At 42.9% G+C, this 17,129-nt stretch overlaps 2 protein-coding genes and 2 long non-coding RNA genes across 4 annotated transcripts; all 4 read right to left on the minus strand.

Annotated features, from left to right (window-relative positions):
- Positions 1-337: 337 nt before the first annotated feature.
- LOC149402563 (uncharacterized) lies at positions 338-1,846 on the minus strand. Its single transcript, XR_016296149.1, has 2 exons — positions 1,522-1,846; positions 338-646 (listed from the first exon to the last, which is right to left on the minus strand). It is a non-coding gene; the product is annotated as an uncharacterized LOC149402563 (long non-coding RNA).
- A 672-nt stretch (positions 1,847-2,518) lies between these two features.
- LOC149402564 (uncharacterized) lies at positions 2,519-3,601 on the minus strand. The gene is made up of 3 exons (XM_089608436.1): positions 3,511-3,601; positions 3,361-3,436; positions 2,519-3,273 (listed from the first exon to the last, which is right to left on the minus strand). The coding sequence occupies exons 1-3, from the start codon at positions 3,592-3,594 to the stop codon at positions 2,519-2,521; spliced, it is 915 nt and encodes a 304-aa protein (XP_089464562.1). The 5' UTR covers positions 3,595-3,601.
- Positions 3,602-3,639: 38 nt separating this feature from the next.
- LOC149402565 (uncharacterized) lies at positions 3,640-4,506 on the minus strand. Its single transcript, XM_089608437.1, has 2 exons — positions 4,239-4,506; positions 3,640-4,157 (listed from the first exon to the last, which is right to left on the minus strand). Exons 1-2 carry the CDS (start codon positions 4,504-4,506, stop codon positions 3,640-3,642), a joined length of 786 nt encoding a protein of 261 aa, XP_089464563.1.
- Positions 4,507-13,526: 9,020 nt separating this feature from the next.
- Positions 13,527-15,245, minus strand: LOC149402566 (uncharacterized). The gene is made up of 2 exons (XR_016296213.1): positions 14,711-15,245; positions 13,527-13,835 (listed from the first exon to the last, which is right to left on the minus strand). It is a non-coding gene; the product is annotated as an uncharacterized LOC149402566 (long non-coding RNA).
- Positions 15,246-17,129: the final 1,884 nt, after the last annotated feature.

The raw sequence follows: 17,129 nt of genomic DNA on the forward strand, positions 1-17,129 counted from the left end.
TATTTCTTTGGTATGTAGTTGACTTAAGTCTCCACCCTTACCCGGAAAAGATCGTCTGAAAATTGGTTGACTTCCTGGGTTTCCTTGCTTTTCACGCTTCCCGAGACTCTACACGTCCTGGAGCGTTAACACATTCTAAAGCGTCGAGAAACGAAAACCCAAAGTTGAAAACTCATTAGTCAATGATCCAGGAGGTGATGACAAGCTTAAAGTTCTTATCGGGGTTCATGCGAGCCGGTTCAGGGGTTCGAGAATTTAATTCACTTATTTCCCGGCTTTTCGGAATTTAAACTTATTCAAAACTCGTACGAATTCGTACCAGAGAATGAGTACGAAATAAAATCCGAATCATTATTTTAACGAGTCTTAAATAAATTAAAGAAATAATCCGAAAGTAGTACAAACCGAGAATTCTAAATGAATTAACCAAAATTAAATTCTCGAACATCTCTTAATTGAATAATTGATAATCCTTGAATACAAATCTCAAATCCAAAATCAAGACTCGAGTCTAACGCTATAAAGCGATAAACGACTCACGAGTGAGATCGAGCTTTAAAAATCTGTTCTGAATTCACTACTTTTCCGGCTTCAACGTGTTCAATTCCGCCGGCTCTCGCTCGATTCTCTCTTATCTGTAACTGAGCTATGAAATAAAAACGAATATCGAGTCAATTTACAAATCCAACACCCGACTCGACTTAGAATCTGAAATCAAACCACTAATACATAACTTGTCACCAAAATCCAACTTGTCATAAATCTCAAACATGTCAATAAATCATATCACTTGTCAATAAAATTCAATTCCAAACTCAATAACCCAATTGAACTCAAAACTAACAACTCATCTCAAATCACAAAACTTGTCATAATATTCACATTTCAATCTCAAAAACGAACCCATCGAACCAAAATCGGAACGAAACATCACAATTCTCAAATCAAATTCTCAAATCTCTATTCTCATATCAAACCAATTCCAAACCAAATCACAATAATCAATTAAAATTCCTAAACCCAAAATTCATGCCATTTCTTCAATCACGTTAACCAAATCCAAGAATTAAGACCCGAGGCTCAGAATCATTCCACACGATAATCAAAATGAATCACATACCCAAAACAAGTCTCACGGCCAAGGTGATTTCCACGACCAAAACGAAGAAACCAAACTCACCAAAACTCATCATAGCCTCACACTTAGAACACAACAATAACTTCAACATACCATCACAAAATCTCCAGCCAACCACACGTTTCAACATCACAACACACGGCCAAACAAGGAGAAGAACAACTCACGGCTGGAAAAAAACTCACGGCCATATCAAGAGAAATTCAGCAAGAAAACCATTCGGCCAAACCAAAACCCAACAAATTCGAATTCAAACCTCAAAATCAAGCTCAAATAACAACTAAACACAATTAATTATTCAGAAATCATCAAAGAACACGAAATCCCCAAATCACTTCGTCAAACCCTAACTCTTGAATTCAATTTGGGTAAAAAGATTTTACCTTGTTTCTGGAGGAATTACACTCTCCGGAGTTCACCTTTCTCTTCACCGGAGTCCCCTCTAGCTCGCGGCGGCTCAAGCTTCACGGCGGCTCGGCGGCGGTCGCTCGATCTCCTCGGCGAGGCGCGCGCACACGGAGCTCAGCTCAGGTTGAAGGCGCTGGACGAGCGCGAGCAAGGAAGAAGATGAGACGAGAAGAGGGTTGTGAGGTGGGTTGAGCGGCCGAGAGAAATGGCCCGGTTGTGGTGGTCTGAAGATTTTTTTTTTCTTGCTCTGAGTATCGCGCGGGTGAGGAAGAGAAGAAGAGAAGGCGATTTCTCTTTTTGCACGTGAAGGAACATAATAGAAGCAAGGATCGATATACCGTTACCGTTACCGTTACCGTTCCGAGCCTTTGAATTTACTGGTAACCCCCCGTACCTTAAAGGAATACCGGGGGAAGCGAGAAAAAAAAAGGAAACCGGTACCGTTGAACTTACCGTTACCGTAGAGGAATACCGTCAAATACCGTATTTACCGAGGGGAATTCATAAAAGAAATATACAAAAAAAATTCAAAGTACGTAGGATAAAATTCATAAAATTAAAAATAGTGTAGAATGTTTCAACACAATACGAAATTACAAACACAACAAAAAGTAAGTTTAATAACCAAAATGATAAAGTTCAACACAATCCACCAAATACTATTGTTCAACAAATTCAACATAGGAGGGATACAAATGACTACTCAAAGCGACCGTATGCAGCGGTCATACAGTAATCATACCAAGTCATATAATGAGCATATGCACTAAAGTACCTGTTCAAGTGATAGTCGTACTCATACTGAGATGAACCAACAGACATGGAGTGGAGGGGATAACCTGGAACTGGTTGCACCGTTTCGGGAGCGTAACTTGATGCATAGGAGTCCTGGTAGTTGTAACTGGAAGATCTGTCATCATAAGATGACTCTGTGCCTTGAGGACCAATTGATACCGATCCGAAGTTGTAGGACTAGTCATCAATGTTATTGATAAACGTAAATGACATGGCATCATTCATACCTCCGCCCTGACCTCCGCGCCCGTATCCTGAATCAAAAAAGGCAGGGTGATGAAGACGATCGAAATCTTCTTGCGATGGTGCGTATCCGAGTTGAGCACCGCCGACATCACCAAATGAGGTGCCTCCAGTAGTAAAGGATCCCCCAGACCGATAGGAACCTCCATCACCTCCCCCTGATCCACCGTCACCTGTACCTCCACCTGTTCCGCTTGATCTACGGCTTGAACCTCCGCCATCTGAATCCGAACTGTCTCCGGATCCGCGTTGAGGTTGGACGTCCTCGTTCAGCACTCGCTCCGGATCAACTCCATGCTCTCGAGCCGCTTCAGCTACTGCCGGATCCGGGTTCTGGTTGACGTCGTCCATGTGAACATCGTCAATCCAGCGGAGCATTTCGTCGTCTCCCTCATTGTCATTCCCCGAGCGTTCGAAAGCTCGTTCGATGATATCCAAAGGATCCATCGGGTTGAGGTTGTTGTCGTGAATCCGAGTTGCTTTACGGAGCTGCAACTTCATGTTGTACGAGCAGAAAACAAGCTTCTCGAGTCTGCTGTACGCTAGACGGTTCCTTTGTTTTGTGTGGACGAGGGCAAATGTACTCCAATTCCTCTCACAAGCGGAGGCAGATGAAGTTTGTGACAAAATTCGAATGGCCAACGTCTGTAAAGTCGGTCCAATTTCCGTAAAGCTCCTGTACCACTCACCTGCAATCATGTGAAATAAATCATATCATGTAATTTCTTACCATTCCATGACATAGTTAATGCATACAATTCATCTCACAAGCTTACTTGCACAAAGGGTGCCTCGTGCCGAAACAGCACTTCTTTGTGAGAAGTCCCCTCGAGCATCTCGAAATGCGATTAACTGTAATTAGAAAATCAAATAAGACTCATATATTCAGAATGTGATATAGCTTGTAACAATTTATAGTTTTATACCTCTCTCCCAAGAGTTGACCCATCAAGATCCGGATGCGAGAAGTCGAAAACCTTAGTGACAGCGGCCATGTGAGTATTGTTCATGGTTATATCGGGGTTAAACAGCAACGTTGGATTTAGGAAGAAAGCTTAAATGTGTAGTGGATGTTCCATTTGAGTACTCCATCTGTGGTTAACGATGTCGACAACCCATTTCTTCCCACTCATCGCTTCCAACTTCTTTTTCATCTCGTGGAAGACGTAGAATAGTAATCCCATCGTGGGATGCACCTCAGTGTCCACTAATCGAAGAGTGGTGTACATCGGCTCGAATATGGCACACACTTCGTCCACCGAATGCCAGAATCTGGGATTTAAACATGTCTCGGATATGGATGTACCTGTAGGAGTTGCACTCAATGTGGAATCATCCCACCATTGACTACTGAACATCGTCCTCAATGCAGCTCTCTTCTCTCGGAGACTTCTGAGAGCTAGATAGTTCGTGGCAAATCTTGTTGCGCCGGGACGGATGATTTCACCTGGGGATGTCTCCCGTAACTTGGACAACACAGTGCCGTGGTTGTAGATGAACTTAGTCGCATCCCTCGCAGCTTTGATAGTTTGCTTAACACTATCTCTCTTCCCAATATCTTCAAACATCAGATCTGGACAATGTGCGGCGCAAGGTGTTCAGTACACATGGTACTTGCGTTGTAATTTTAACCCGGCACTCCTGTAGTTCGAACCGTTGTCGGTCACAACTTGGACGACATTCTGTTTTCCGATTTCTTTGAGCGCTGACCTCAATATTCCGTAGATGTACTCCCCTGTTTTCGTATGCTTTGATGCATCAACGGACTTTAAGAACACCGTTGCACCAGCACAATAAACCATAATGTTTATGATGCTCGGTCTGGTCGGCCCCGTCCAACCATCAGTGAGTATGGTGCAGCCGTATTTTACCCACCGCTTCTTTTGTTCTTCAAGGTAGTTCTCCGCGTCTGCAACCTCCATATCGAGGTACTTGCACTACTACAAAACTAGAATTCTACAACGCTTAAAAACAGTTGTAGAATGAGTCTACAACGCTTCTCAAGCGTTGTAGAAGATTCTACAACGCTTAAAAATCCGTTGTAGAATCCAACAGCTTTCTACAACGCTTAATTATCCGTTGTAGAAACTAAGCTTCTACAACGGATATTTAAGCGTTGTAGAAGCTTCTACAACGGTTTGAATCCATTGTGTAATTTTTAAATATTTTCAAACACCTCGCCGCGGCGAAGTATATATCTCGCCACGGCGAGATATTCTACAACGGATCTTCAACCCGTTGTAGAATCATTTCGCCGCGGCGGACATTATACTTCGCCGCAGCGAAGTACGTTCCGCGCCGCGGTGACATCATTTTACAACGGATTGTCAAACCGTTGTAGAATCACGTCGCCACGGCGGGAATTATACTGAGCCGCGGTGAGATTCACGCCGCGGCGACGTAGGTTTTGCGCCGCGGCGAGGGGATTCTACAACGGTTTGACAATCCGTTGTAGAAGCTTTCTGATTATTTTTTAAAAAACCCGCCGCGGCGACGTTGTATCTTAGCCGCGGCGTGTTTTATATCGCCGCGGCGAAACCAAAACATCGCTGCGGCGAGGTTTTGATGTATGAATAATGTGCTCTCGGTATCTTTTCAAGAACACATGCGATTCGACAATTGTTATGAATTTCATACGGAGTTGGTATAGGAACGCCTGGACCTGCAATATGCCAATATACATCATGTTAACGTTTCAAGAACACATGCGATTCGACAATATCAAAATAAAATTACTTATCACGAATTGAGGATTACCCAGGTTTTGAGCGGACGCTATCATGTTTTTGAACTCATGCGAGGCCTTACTCGCCGGCACATGTTCGTGAACAAAGAATTTTGTTATGTGTCTTCCGAGCCACGTTCTCTTCTTCGGATCCACGATCTCATCAATTTTTGTTTGCTTCGCACTCGCTGACTTATATAATGATGGAGCAGCTGGTGGAGATTTTGCCGGAGAACCACTGCTGGGCCCCGACATCATCCGAGCCTCTCATTCCGTCTGCGCCGCCTCTTGTCTTGACCTCTTCATAACTGCTCGTAATTGCGCTTCGTAGTCTTCTTCGTTTGATTCTTCCACGCCAATATTTTTAGTCAATGTCGTGCGAAGCGTAGATTCCAACGACTGTTTGTTCTTCTTTTTTACAACATTGCCTTGAAGTAAAGCTTGCATCTTTGTTTTCACTTCAGGAGGGACTTTCTCACAGAATTTGACACTTCTCGTTGGGTCTACATGGGCTAGGTGGTTTTTCACTCTCGTGATGCCGCCACCTCCCATAATGTGCTCGCAAAATATGCACTGGTGGCCGCTACTTTTTCCGGGAATAGGTGTGCAATACTTCCTAGCTGGGTCGGGGGCCGACATTCTTGCAACTTGTAATCTACAAATGAACAAATAACATTTACAAAATATCACAAAATTATCAAATAATTCGGATTAAATCCAAAAAAATTACAAACATCAACACAAAATTTCTAAAATTAAAAACAAGTCACAAAATTTCTTCATAAATCAATAAACAAGTTCATCATAACCTTAATCATCACAAAATTATCAAATAATTCGGATTAAATCCAAAAAAATTACAAGCATCAACACAAAATTTCTAAAATTAAAAACAAGTCACAAATTTCTTCATAAATCAATAAACAAGTTCATCATAACCTTAATCATCACTAACTAATCACAAAATTATCAAATAATTCGGATTAAATCCAAAAAAATTACAAACATCAACACAAAATTTCTAAAATTAAAAACAAGTCACAAAATTTCTTCATAAATCAATAAACCACTTCATCATAACCTTAATCATCACTAAATAATCAAAAAATTACCAAATAATTCGGATTAATTATAAAAAATTAGAATCATGAACACAAACCTTAAATCAACACTACATTTAAGTTCACAACTATCAATTTATACTTAATCTTCAAAAATTTTCAAGAAATTTCAAGTTTTAAACTCAAAATCATCAAAAAATAAAATTTGGCCGGGAAGTGGACCGGGAAAGGGATTACCGGCGGGATCTGTGAAGATTTGGCCTTCGGCGCGTCGGGAACTGGGCGAGACGGTGGGATCCGGTCGAGAAGCTGGCAAATCTGGTCTGGGTCGCGGCGGTTTTTGAGCTCCTTCTTCCCGTCCCAAATGATGATTTTTTTAGGTAAACCGGGTATTTATACCCGGTTTTGTTTTTTTTTAATTGGACCGGACCAGGAAGTGGGAACCGGGTTCCTACCCGGATCCCGGTCCGGTTCCCCCGGAACCACCGGAAACTTCCGGTTTTGGTGGTTCCGGTGCCGGGGAGCTCCAAAAAGGGGGAACCGGACCGGTTCTCGTCCGGTTCCCCCGATATTTAAATCCTTGAATAGAAGGAAGAAGAAGATCAGAGAAAGAGGGGATGAGAAGAAACAAAATGAATTTATTCATCAAACCCATTTTTTCCTCCATCTTCTTAAATCAACCCCCAAACTCACATTTTTATTTTCAAATAGCTCCAAAAATGTGACAATTACGTCCTTGTCACAAAATTTTGTGACTAAAACCATACCCGATCGAACTTTTAATTTAAATTATTCAAACCGAGACTTTCCTCGTTCGTTCTCGATTAATTTAAATATATTTAAGGTTTCTCGGAAATAATTCTCATCCTTGAGAATTTATTTCTCAAATTAAATTCCGGCATATTTCCTCGGAAAATAATTTATTATTCGAGACGAACTCGATAAATCCTTTATTTATTCCGAGATTTTCCATTACCTTAAAATAATTTAAATTAACTCTCTAACTTCAACGTCCATAATTCATTCAAGAACTTACTTGTAACACACGAAAGCTCATTTATTAACCGTAAATTACAAACGGCGAGATTCAAAAGCTTATCATTTACAATCCCTACCCCCTTAAAAGAGTTTCGTCCTCGAAACTTAAAACAGACTAGGGTACTTCTTTTGCATCTCACTCTCGAGCTCCCATGTAGCTTCTTCCACAGCATGCCTCTTCCACAAAACCTTGACCAAAGGAATGGTCTTATTCCTTAAAACTTTATCCTTGCAATAAAGAATCGCTACAGCTGGCTCTTCATATCCGACTTCAGGAGAGATCTCAACCTCTTGCTCTTGTAGAACATGCGAAGGGTCAAACACATACTTCTTGGACTGAGCTTTCCTTTCTTTCCAAACCTCATAACTCTTCGCATGGGTGAGGTCTTTAGAAAAACTTTCTCTCATGCTTCCAAACTCAAGAGGCCTTCTACGCCTGTCAGCGTAGTTTTTCTGACGACTTTGTGACGTCTTCATTCGAGCTTGGATCTTAACCGCTTTTATGGTCTGCTCTAGCATCCTAGGTCCAACAACTTGCTCTCACCAGCTTCATCCCAATGAGCTGGAGAGTGACACTTCCGCCCATACAAAGCTTCATACGACGCCATACCAATTGTCACCTGATAGCTATTGTTGTACGAGAACTCAACTAGCGGGAGGTAACGACTCCACGAGCCTTGGAATTCTAAAACACAAGCTCGAAGCATGTCCTCCAATACGTGGATCGTTCGTTCGCTTTGACCATCGGTTTGGTGGTGAAAAGCAGTACTAAACTTCAACCGAGTTCCCAGGTTCTCTTGTATTCTCTTCCATAACCTGGATGTGAAGCGAGCATCACGGTCAGAAACAATCGAGCTAGGAACCCTATGAAGACGTACAATCTCCTTTTTGTAGAGTTCAGCGAGCTTATCCATGGTGTGAGTGGTTTTGATGGGCAGGAAATGAGCTGACTTGGTCAATCTGTCAACAATGACCCAGACTGAGTCGTGTACAGTTGTGGTTTTTCGCAACCCTGACACAAAATCAGTCGTTAACTGCTCCCACTTCCACTGTGGAATCTCAAGTGGTTGCAACATTCCAGCTGGCTTCTGATGCTCTGCCTTAACTTGTTGACAAGTTAGGCACTTTTGGACGAACTCAGCTACGTCTATCTTCATTCCTGGCCACCAATACACTTTTTTTTCAGGTCTTGATACATCTTTGTCACACCTGGATGTACTGAATACAGTGTCCCGTGAGCTTCTTCCATCTACTGCTTCCTAATTTCCACGTTGGACGGCACACAAACTCTTCTGTTGCACCTTACAACTTCGTTCTCGTCCAACTTGAAGTCACCCTCTTTACCATTTTGAGCCTCAAACATCTTCGCAAGAAGATATTCGTCTGCGTACTGACCATCTTTGATCTGCTCAAGGTGTATTGGACGTACGCTAGGAGCGGCTAACCTGCTCGTGATTAGCTGAAGCTCTAGCTGCTGCACATCATCTTTCAAATGAAGAGACGTTTTATCATACTTGCTAAGGACGCTACAGACTTACGACTCAGAACATCTGCTACTTTATTGGTCTTACCAGGGTGATAGTGCAGATCGAAGTCGTAGTCGTTCAGGAGTTCCATCCAATGTCCTTGGCGCATGTGTCAACTTCTTCTGAGTGAAGAGATACGTCAACGTCTTATGGTCTGTATAGATGTCGCAATGGACTCCGTACAGGTAGTATCGCCATATCTCGAGCGCAAACACTATTGCAGCAAGCTCTAGATCATGGGTAGGATACCAGGTCTCGTAATCCTTCAGCTGTTGGTATCCCGAACACAAGTTAATCTTTGAGAACACCGTCACTCCTGACAGTAGATCAAAAAGATCGTCGATCCGTGGCAACGGATATTTGTTTTTTTATCGTTACTTTGTTCAACCCACGGTAGTCAATACAGAACCGTAGGGAATCATCTGCTTTCTTAACTAACAAGACAGGCGCTCCCTAAGGTGAATGGCTCGGTCGTATGAACCCTTTGTCAAGCAACTCTTATAGTTGCATCTTGAGTTCTTTTAATTCCGCCAGAGCCATACGATATGGAGCTTTCAATATCGAAGCTGTACCTAGAATGAGTTCTATGTTGAACTCAACTTCTCGACCAGGAGGTAGACCTGGAAGATCTTCAGGAAAAATACCAAGGAAATCTCTAGCAACTGGAATCTCCTACGGCTGTGGCTTGACTATCTTCGTGACGTCTACCACACTTGCAAGGTAACCAGCGCATCCCTGATGCATCATCTTCACAGCCTTTAGCGCCGATACGATCGGAAAACTCGATTTTCGAGAGGAACCTTGGAACTACAGTGGTCCAAGTCCTAGGTTCTGGAACAGAACCGACTTCTTTCGGCAATCTATGATTGCATGGTGGGTACTTAACCAATCCATTCCGAGGATTACGTCATAGTCCACCATTTCCAATTCTATCAAGTCTGCTTTCATTATCCGATCATGAACTCGGATAGGCACATCTCTATAGCAGCATAACGACTGGTACTTTTCTCCAGAAGGCGTAGCCGTAACGAACGGGTACGAGAATTCCTTCTAATGCTCACCTAACTGGTCAGACTTCCTAGATGCGATGAATGAATGTGTGGCTCCTGAATCTATCAATGCATATGCAGAGAAGGAATCCACGAAAATCTGACATGTGACAGCGGTGGGCGACCCTGCTCGTACTTCATCTTCACGGATGGAGAAGACTCTGGCATTGGCTTTCGGCTGCTCTTTGGGTGCAGGGGTCTTCACTTCTGGATTCTCACATACCCGAGACAGATGACCCTCTTTCCCGCATCTGAAACACATCAGCGCACAAGCATAACACTCTCCCTCGTGCGATCTGCCACACCTTCGGCACACGAGCGACTGATTGCTTCCAGAGGTCCTAGGCTTCTTATTAGGCGGCCCTGAAAGTCCGCTATCTTCACGTCCTCTGCTCTGGTTCAGCGATTGTGATCGGTTTCCAGAACTTCCCTGATGTCGATAACTCAAGCCTTGCTGGGACCTCATTCCGTCTCCTCGCTGCGGCCGACTCTCCCATCTTGATGGGGATCTGAATCTTTTTCTTGATTCGCTCCGCTTTAGGCCCGCAGCTTCAGAAGGTGTCGCATCAATTGGTTTTGGTGCAGGAGTTCGATCACCCTCGCGCCAACCGGCAATCCGCAAAGCTCTCTGCACAGCGTTAGCGTAAGAGCGAGGTCCATCATCGCCGCTATCCACTTGGCTCACGATATCCACATTGAACCCGTGCATGTATTTCATCTTTCTAGCCTGATCAATAGGGACTAGGGAATGAGCGAACCTGGCTAACGTGTCGAACTTTGTCGTATATTCTGATACCGACATTGAACCTTGTCGTAGGCTCATGAACTCGCGTACCTTGTTCGACAGGTTAGCTTCACTCAGGTACTTCCCGTGAAACAGATTGAGGAAATGGACCCACGTCATTGAGTGGACATCCTCAGACGATGCCATCACTTCCATCCAGCCCCTAGCCTCACTCTCCAGTTGATTCACAGCGCAAGCCACTCTCTCGGTATCAGACAGCTGCATGTAGTTGAAGATCTGCTGCATTTTCTTGACCCAATTCTCTGCTGCAGCTGGATCCCCATGGCCGTCAAACGTCGGAGGCTTCTGCTTTCGAAACCTCTCGTATACCGGCTCGCTCACAGGAGGAACGACGTCAGGAATCTGGAAATTGAGCTCCTAAGGAGGATCCACATGCACTGGCGGTGGATTCTCTTGTCGTTCTCCTGGAACTGGAGGTGCTGGGTGCTGTTGAGGTGGCGCGTTCAGCCTCGTTAAGAGTTCTGTGATCGTGTGATTCTGCTCTTCCAGCTGCTGCGCGAACCTCCGATTCATCTCATCTCTTTGGGTCGCGTCAGCAGCTTGTCTCTCTAGCGTGCATCTGATCTCCGCGAGGTCCGCCGCTGTAACATTCTCGGCATTAGACGGGTCTCGTCTAGGCCCCATGCCTGCTCAATTCTACACATGGAAGAGGGCATGGTTAAAATCCAAGTCACAACATCGAGAATGCGAGAAAAGAAAACATATCAACACACGATCCTAACTCAAAACGAGATCTCATAAACATTTCTCATATCCTCATCAAGTCAAAAGATATATCCAACCTGCATTCATGCCTTTACTATTTACACGTCACATGGCAACTATCGCTATCTACACAAATTTATAGACTCCCAGAAAAAGACTAGCATTTCCCGAGGCTTAGTCAGATGGGTTTCAAAAAGGGTAATCATGTCGCTACTTACTAACTATCTGCGTCATATCAACAACAGGGCAACAGTAAGCTCAGCATGATCCCGCAATCCGTACCGGAAACGTGTATTTCAAGTCTACAGGAAAGGTTAAACCTGGGCTCTGATACCGCAAAACCTGTCACGACTCGCGACCTCTCGTCGCCGGTTCACGAGCCGCGACGGTGGGTTACGTCATAAGTCACAACATCAATATAATACTATATCTCATATCAACATAAACCGAATCAAATAATCATAATACTTATGTTAAACGTAATACGATATCATATAAGTATTATAAGCCGTTATTTAAAAACCTGGGTAAATTTTTCGTTTTTCTCAATTCAAACTTTGAGTCTCACTACGACTCTAAATATTTACATAACCTCTCCTGGGTTATCGTATAATTACAAGAGATAGTTTTAGGAGCGTAGTTTACGGAAGGGGTTCAACAAAATATAGTTATAACTATAGAAGAGGTTGATCCCGAGTGAGTCTCCACTAGCCCAAAGGTCAAGAGATACACGTCCGGTCTTCGTCTTCAGTTCTGTTATTCACATCGCCGTCTTTCCCTTCTCTACATTACCAAGGGTCATAAAACTATGAGTCGATTGACTCAGCAAGTGGGAGTCTAACTTAGAAAATAAAGCGACTAAATGCCATGTGATAACATGTGACGTGCAAACAAGCACATAAGAATGCATGGATGCAAATCTAGCAAGTTTTAGAGCATGACTAATGTGTGCACACTCTAACTAGTACTTGTCGTCTTTAAGGTTACACACATCCCCCGCTATAACCTCTAGAACAACAAGAGACCAGCCTTAGACTTCGAGCAGCAGTCGTCCGGCGGCCTAAGAGTTTTAACATCTGTCTGGGATCCACTAATGGTACCAACTTCATTCGACGTCGGCGCAACCCCCAGGCCCTCATAGCCCGTCAAGGTGCATTCTTCAGGTCTTCATAACCTGGCATCAAGATCTTGGTCGACTTCCCGATAAATGAGTACTCAGCGCCATCCCCCAGGCCTTCATAGCCCGTCAGGGTTCAATTCATTTTGGTACCATCGACACAACAATTCTTTAAGGTTCGGGTACTCTGCTGCACTCAGAGTACACACCTATGCTACTTACAGGAGAGCGACTCAGGATAAATCTTGAAAGAAATTTCATTTCCCTTTTTATGCTCGTTAGTGTTTTAGGTTGAAGACTCGGGATATGACTCCCGGTACTTCTACCCTCGATTTGAATTCGAGAGTTAAACACGGCTCTCCTGTCTCCCCCGTTCTAACGGGTCAATCACAAATCCTAAGGAATGATTATATCACATAACAAAGGCGGGGTTTCACAAATCTTACGTTTGAACTTATTGAGCGAACTCACGCTAAGTTTTCAGGAAAAGCGGCCGAAGCCTTAATCTTTGAGATTATTCGATTTTAAAGCTTTTCCTATTCTTGTTTACTAACAAGCAATAATGCACGTAAACAGGGTTATTTCCTTGGTATGTAGTTGACTTAAGTCTCCACCCTTACCCGGAAAAGATCGTCTGAAAATTGGTTGACTTCCTGGGTTTCCTTGCTTTTCACGCTTCCCGAGACTCTACACGTCCTGGAGCGTTAACACATTCTAAAGCGTCGAGAAACGAAAACCCAAAGTTGAAAACTCATTAGTCAATGATCCAGGAGGTGATGACAAGCTTAAAGTTCTTATCGGGGTTCATGCGAGCCGGTTCAGGGGTTCGAGAATTTAATTCACTTATTTCCCGGCTTTTCGGAATTTAAACTTATTCAAAACTCGTACGAATTCGTACCAGAGAATGAGTACGAAATAAAATCCGAATCATTATTTTAACGAGTCTTAAATAAATTAAAGAAATAATCCGAAAGTAGTACAAACCGAGAATTCTAAATGAATTAACCAAAATTAAATTCTCGAACATCTCTTAATTGAATAATTGATAATCCTTGAATACAAATCTCAAATCCAAAATCAAGACTCGAGTCTAACGCTATAAAGCGATAAACGACTCACGAGTGAGATCGAGCTTTAAAAATCTGTTCTGAATTCACTACTTTTCCGGCTTCAACGTGTTCAATTCCGCCGGCTCTCGCTCGATTCTCTCTTATCTGTAACTGAGCTATGAAATAAAAACGAATATCGAGTCAATTTACAAATCCAACACCCGACTCGACTTAGAATCTGAAATCAAACCACTAATACATAACTTGTCACCAAAATCCAACTTGTCATAAATCTCAAACATGTCAATAAATCATATCACTTGTCAATAAAATTCAATTCCAAACTCAATAACCCAATTGAACTCAAAACTAACAACTCATCTCAAATCACAAAACTTGTCATAATATTCACATTTCAATCTCAAAAACGAACCCATCGAACCAAAATCGGAACGAAACATCACAATTCTCAAATCAAATTCTCAAATCTCTATTCTCATATCAAACCAATTCCAAACCAAATCACAATAATCAATTAAAATTCCTAAACCCAAAATTCATGCCATTTCTTCAATCACGTTAACCAAATCCAAGAATTAAGACCCGAGGCTCAGAATCATTCCACACGATAATCAAAATGAATCACATACCCAAAACAAGTCTCACGGCCAAGGTGATTTCCACGACCAAAACGAAGAAACCAAACTCACCAAAACTCATCATAGCCTCACACTTAGAACACAACAATAACTTCAACATACCATCACAAAATCTCCAGCCAACCACACGTTTCAACATCACAACACACGGCCAAACAAGGAGAAGAACAACTCACGGCTGGAAAAAAACTCACGGCCACATCAAGAGAAATTCAGCAAGAAAACCATTCGGCCAAACCAAAACCCAACAAATTCGAATTCAAACCTCAAAATCAAGCTCAAATAACAACTAAACACAATTAATTATTCAGAAATCATCAAAGAACACGAAATCCCCAAATCACTTCGTCAAACCCTAACTCTTGAATTCAATTTGGGTAAAAAGATTTTACCTTGTTTCTGGAGGAATTACACTCTCCGGAGTTCACCTTTCTCTTCACCGGAGTCCCCTCTAGCTCGCGGCGGCTCAAGCTTCACGGCGGCTCGGCGGCGGTCGCTCGATCTCCTCGGCGAGGCGCGCGCACACGGAGCTCAGCTCAGGTTGAAGGCGCTGGACGAGCGCGAGCAAGGAAGAAGATGAGACGAGAAGAGGGTTGTGAGGTGGGTTGAGCGGCCGAGAGAAATGGCCCGGTTGTGGTGGTCTGAAGATTTTTTTTTTTTTTTTTCTTGCTCTGAGTATCGCGCGGGTGAGGAAGAGAAGAAGAGAAGGAGATTTCTCATTTTGCACGTGAAGGAACATAATAGAAGGAAGAAGAAGATCAGAGAAAGAGGGGATAAGAAGAAAGAAAATGAATTTATTCATCAAACCCATTTTTTCCTCCATCTTCTTAAATCAACCCCCAAACTCACATTTTTATTTTCAAATAGCTCCAAAAACGTGACTATTACGTCCTTGTCACAAAATTTTGTGACTAAAACCATACCCGATCGAACTTTTAATTTAAATGATTCAAACCGAGACTTTCCTCGTTCGTTCTCGATTAATTTAAATATATTTAAGGTTTCTCAGAAATAATTCTCATCCTTGAGAATTTATTTCTTAAATTAAATTCCGGCATATTTTCTCGGAAAATAATTTATTATTCGAGACGAACTCGATAAATCCTTTATTTATTCCGAGATTTTCCATTACCTTAAAATAATTTAAATTAACTCTCTAACTTCAACGTCCATAATTCATTCAAGAACTTACTTGTAACACACGAAAGCTCATTTATTAACCGTAAATTACAAACGGCGAGATTCAAAAGCTTATCCTTTACAAGTTCACTCGGCCATTGGCCGAGTGAACCTCCCAACAGTTCACTCGGCCAATGGCCGAGTGAACCTTCATCCAGCCCGAGCTCCCCACTCAATGGCCGATCAACTCATTCAGCCAATGGCCGACCCAAGAGGCTCACTCGGCCAAGGAGTTCCCCAAACACCCCTTGGTCGCCTATAAATAGAGAGGTCCGCCCTCTCCCAAAGGTAATCCATTTTTTAGTCCCGAAACGCTGTCGAACTCATACTTCACTCGTTTCGCTCATCTCTGGCCTCTCACCCTCTAAAACCTCTACACTCCGCCTCAATCCCACTAATGTTGAGCGTCGGAGAGGTAAACAGAGGCACCCTCTCTGTTTCCCCTTTGTAGTTCACGTGTTCTTTCTTCCTTTTCAGGTGCTTGGACGAACTCAAGGGTCATTTACAACTAAGGGAAGACTCGAGATACCGGGTACGACACGCTCAAGCCAAAGCGAGACCACTTGGTCCGGCCTTGGGTCTAACCGCTTGAGGATTCTAAATCGTTGTCCAAAAATGAGCGACAACAAGACCCATGACCATTCAAACAAAGTTGGGGCACATCTGGGGCAAAGTTAACCCCAGGGCCTCGACGAAGTCGAAAAGAAGGGGGTGGATCGGGAACCGAAGTCCGCACGACTCCAACCAAACCTTCGACTAAGGTATCTGCTGTAGCGAGAGGTGGAGGCAGAAGAAGCCCGATCTCGGGGGCTATTTGGTACTTATGGCGGATGCTCGAAAGATCCGAGCTCCTGACGGCCGAAGGCATGAGGATGTCCTCATTACCCAAAGGATTGGGTCCTGGCTGTGGAGTCTCAGACATCGAAATTTTAGAAAGTTTAAACTAAGAAGAAAAACTGATGGCGAAGTGTTCGAAGATGGGAACTTCGTCTAGGTTCGCTGCCAAAACTAAGGACGAAGTGCTCAGAAAATAAAATTTAGCTTGAGTTCGCCAGGCGAAATGAAGAAATTTAAAGCCGAAGTCACGGAAAACAAAAAATGTTTGAGAGAAAAGAGAGGAAAGTGTTTCGGAAAAAGTGAAGAGAATGAGAAGTTACATTTTCGCCAAAGCCGCTCGGAATATATGTGAAATTATAAGACCCTTCGAATTACTCTTATTTATAACCATTTATTTTAAAACCGAATTCCGAGAATATCTAATGATTACGCCTCAAATCAAATATTCGGTCCGTTAAAATAATATAAAATCTCAACTGGCGGCTGATACTTCGATTTTGACTGACGAAGCGTGGCTGAACTCGCGCCACGTGTCAAAAATATTCCGGAAATACGCATCACGCGCCAAAAATGAAAATTCGAATCTTTCCCCCAATTTTATTTCGGGATTTCGAAAATTTTGCTCAAGTATTTTCAAAATGTTTGAAATATTTTTCAAAATACTCGGGGGATAATTGTGGGGATCAAAAATCAATTTTCTAAAAATAATAAAAACCATTTAAGTTGGGCTTAGGTTCGACCAAAGCCCAACAGCAAACCCACTCCAGCTCTCAAGGACATATCTGGACCCAGCTT

This window comes from Urtica dioica, chromosome 3, assembly GCF_054948205.1.
Source record: "Urtica dioica subsp. dioica isolate 48M chromosome 3, U.dioica_male_clone48M_v1_H2, whole genome shotgun sequence".
Classification (NCBI taxonomy): Eukaryota; Viridiplantae; Streptophyta; class Magnoliopsida; order Rosales; family Urticaceae; genus Urtica; species Urtica dioica.